The following is a 3,492-nucleotide window of genomic DNA, read 5'->3' on the forward strand; positions in this document are numbered from 1 at the left end:
TAAGAATGCCACTGAATCCAACCAAAACCCATATTTTGAGAACTTAGCATATAACTTCTTCTCTCTCAGAGTCTGAAGCACAGTCCTCAAGTGCTGCTCATGATCTTCCCGACTCCGGAAATACACCAGAATATTATCAATAATGACAATGATGAACGAGTCAAGATACGGCCTGAACACACTGTGTATCAAATGTATAAAGGCTGCTGGGGCATTGGTCAGCCCAAATGACATAGCAAGGAACTTGTAATGACCATACCGAGTCCTAAAAGCAGTCTTCGGGATATCTGACTCCCGAATCTTCAACTGATGGTAACTTGAGCTCAAATCAATCTTAGAAAACACCCGTGTTCCCTGAAACTGATCAAATAGATCATCAATACGAGGCAAAGGATAACGGTTCTTCATTGTAACCTTGTTCAACTAGAGATAATCAATACACATATGCATAGAACCATTCTTTTTCTTCACAAACAAGACATGAGCACCCCAAGGTGATACACTAAGCCAAATAAAACCCTTATCATGCAATTCTTGTAACTGATCCTTCAACTCCTTCAACTCAAGAGGAGCCATACGATACGGTGGAATAGAAATGGGCTGAGTGCCCGGCAACACATCAATGCCAAAATCAATATCTCTCTCAGGAAATATGCCCTAAAGCTCAGCTGGAAACACATCGAAAAAATCCCCTACTACTGGGAATGAATCAACTGAAGGGGTATCAATACTGACATCTCTCACATAAGCTAAATACGTGCCTCACCCCTTCTCAACCATTCACTAAGCTTTAAGAAAAGAAATAACCCTATTGGGAGTGTGATCTAAAGTACCCTTTCACTCAACACGCGGGATACCTGGCATAGTCAACATAACGATTTTCACGTGACAACCAAGAATAGCATAATGGTGCAACAACCAGTCCATGCCCAAGATAATGTCAAAATCTACCATGCTGAGAAACAATAAATTGACTCTGGTCTCAAAACCACTAAAAGCAACCGAACATGACCGATAAACGTGGTCCACAATAAAAGAATCTCCCATAGGAGTAGAAACATAAACAGGGGAACTCAAAGAATCCTGAGTTACACCCAAATGCGGAGCAAAATAAGAAGACACAGAAGAATAAGTGGAGCCTGGATCAAAACCGATGTATCTCTGTGACAAACCAGTATAATACTTGTAATGATAGAATCGGAGGCAACAACCTCGATACATGCAGGAAGGGAATAGTATCGGTCCTAGCCTCCTCCTCTAGGGTGACCTCTACCTCCCCAGCCTCCACCTCTAGCTAGCTGAGCAGGTAGGGTAGCAACTAGAGCTATAACCATAGCTTGAGAACTCTATGGGGCACGCTGTGGCTGAGAAATCTATGGAGGTGCACCCCTCCCAAGTCTGGGGAAATCCCTCACCATATGACGCGTGTCACCACACTCAAAACAAGCTCTGGGAGGATGTGGTGGTTGTGACTGACTCGAGCTAGGTCTGCTGGACTAACCTCTAAAAGCACCCTGCGTAGGAGGCAAGCTAGATACCAGAGGTGTATAATAAGGCTCCTAAGGTTTAGGAGAAGCTAGAATACCATTGGCTGCTGGAAGAGCTAAATGAACAGCGACTCATATAACCCCTACCATAACGACCTGCTACTGGGGCACGGGCACCAGAGAAATGGCCCGACTCTTGAGACCTCTTGGCCTTCCTCTCCTCTCTCTCCCTAGCATGCATACCCTCAATCCTCCTAGTAATGCTCAACACCAGCTGATAAGAAATATCAATATCCAACTCACGAGCCATGCTGGACCTGATGCTGGGAATAAGGCCCTTAATATACCGGCGAACCCTCTCGCGAACAGTAGAAACCAAGGCTGGTGCATTCCTAGCCAAACTAGTGTAAGGGACAACATACTCTAAGACAACCATTGCACCCTGGCGCAAATACTCAAACTCTGCACGCCATGCGTCCGTGAGGCTCTGAGGAACATACTCTCTTAGGAACAGATCTGAAAACTCAGTCCAAGTCATTGAAGTAGCCTCATCTAGACTGTCTAACTCATATGTGTGTCACCACTCATAGGCCACTCCTCAAAGCTGGAAGGTAGTGAAGGAAACCCCGCTCAATCCTGATATACCCATGGTACGGAGAATACGGTAACTCTCATATAGAAATCCCAGAGCATCCTTTAATGCTAGACCGCTGAATACAGGAGGCTTGTACCTCTTGAACCTCTCAAGCCTCAACTACTCCTCCTAGAAAGCCTCTACCCCTGTCCTCGAGCTGAACTGGCACTGCATGCGGTATAGGAATAATCTCAAGGACTTGCTCAACATGCACTTGCTGCTCAGGAGTGCGGGCGATGGGAGTCTGTGCTCCTCCCCCGGCCTGAGATGTAGCTGCAGCAAGGGGAAGAAACTCTGCCTGAACCAGAGTCGTGTACATGCTCATGAACTGTGCCAGAGTCTTCTAAAGAGCTGGAGTAGTAGTAGCAGTAGGCGTGTCAGGTGCCTGCACCCCGACTGGAACTGTAGGTGGTACCTCGGTGGCAGCTCGCGCAGGTGCTCTGACTAAACCACGTGCACATCCTCGGCCTCTACCCCGACCCCGGCTCTGACGGCTGCAGTAGGGGGCGTATGTGCCTGATCATCTCGGGTAGCATGTGTCCTCACCATCTATGAGAGAATAGAAGATAGAAGTTTAGAATTGTGATGTCAAAATATCACACGATAAGGAAATCAAATGAAGTGAAATTTTACTAACAGTTGCATAGCCTCTCGTAGATAAGTACAGACGTCTCTGTACCGATCAGCGAGACTCTAATAAACCGGCTTGTGATCCATGACTCCTATGAATCTAGAGCTCTGATACCAACTTGCCACGACCCCAATTTGCCCTCCGTGAACCATCATGATGGCATCTAGTCCCTACGACTAGGTAAGCCTAAATTGCGGAAGATAAACTAATTTGCGGAAGTAAAACAATTTAAAACATAATTAAAGTAATAAGACAGTGTTTAAAAGTGCCACACGATATACACAACATTTAACTCTCAGAACTAATACATATCTCCAAGACTCGGAAACCCATGAATCACAAGCTAAGGATCACTACACAGTACTCTAACTCCATAATATCTAACAAGGAAAAGAAATACAGAAGGGCAAAATGTTTAACAGCTAGAATAGAAAGGGACTCCTCGGTCTGCAGATGTAGCAGATGTACCTCAAAGTCTCTAGAGCACTCGTCTCGCCTCACGGGTGATAGGATTGAGTCGCAGTAACTAGATCTGGACATGAAAAACATACGCAAAAAGGGCATGAGTACACCACAGAGGTACTCAGTAAGTGCCAAGCCTAACCTCAGTCGGGTAGTGACGAGGAAGGTCACGGCCCTACTAAGGTTAAATGAAGTATGAAGTTTGACAGTGTAGAACAGAACAATATAAATAAATACAGTAGTAAAAGTAACACATGATATAAAAAAGGGCAATAACA

At 45.2% G+C, this 3,492-nt stretch overlaps 1 protein-coding gene across 1 annotated transcript; it reads right to left on the reverse strand.

The window, feature by feature from the left end:
• Positions 1–837: 837 nt before the first annotated feature.
• LOC138877228 (uncharacterized) lies at positions 838–2,025 on the reverse strand. The gene is made up of 3 exons (XM_070156819.1): positions 1,586–2,025; positions 1,502–1,514; positions 838–1,161 (listed from the first exon to the last, which is right to left on the reverse strand). Exons 1-3 carry the CDS (start codon positions 2,023–2,025, stop codon positions 838–840), a joined length of 777 nt encoding a protein of 258 aa, XP_070012920.1.
• Positions 2,026–3,492: the final 1,467 nt, after the last annotated feature.

This window comes from Nicotiana sylvestris, chromosome 9, assembly GCF_000393655.2.
Source record: "Nicotiana sylvestris chromosome 9, ASM39365v2, whole genome shotgun sequence".
In the NCBI taxonomy this organism is placed as follows: Eukaryota; Viridiplantae; Streptophyta; class Magnoliopsida; order Solanales; family Solanaceae; genus Nicotiana; species Nicotiana sylvestris.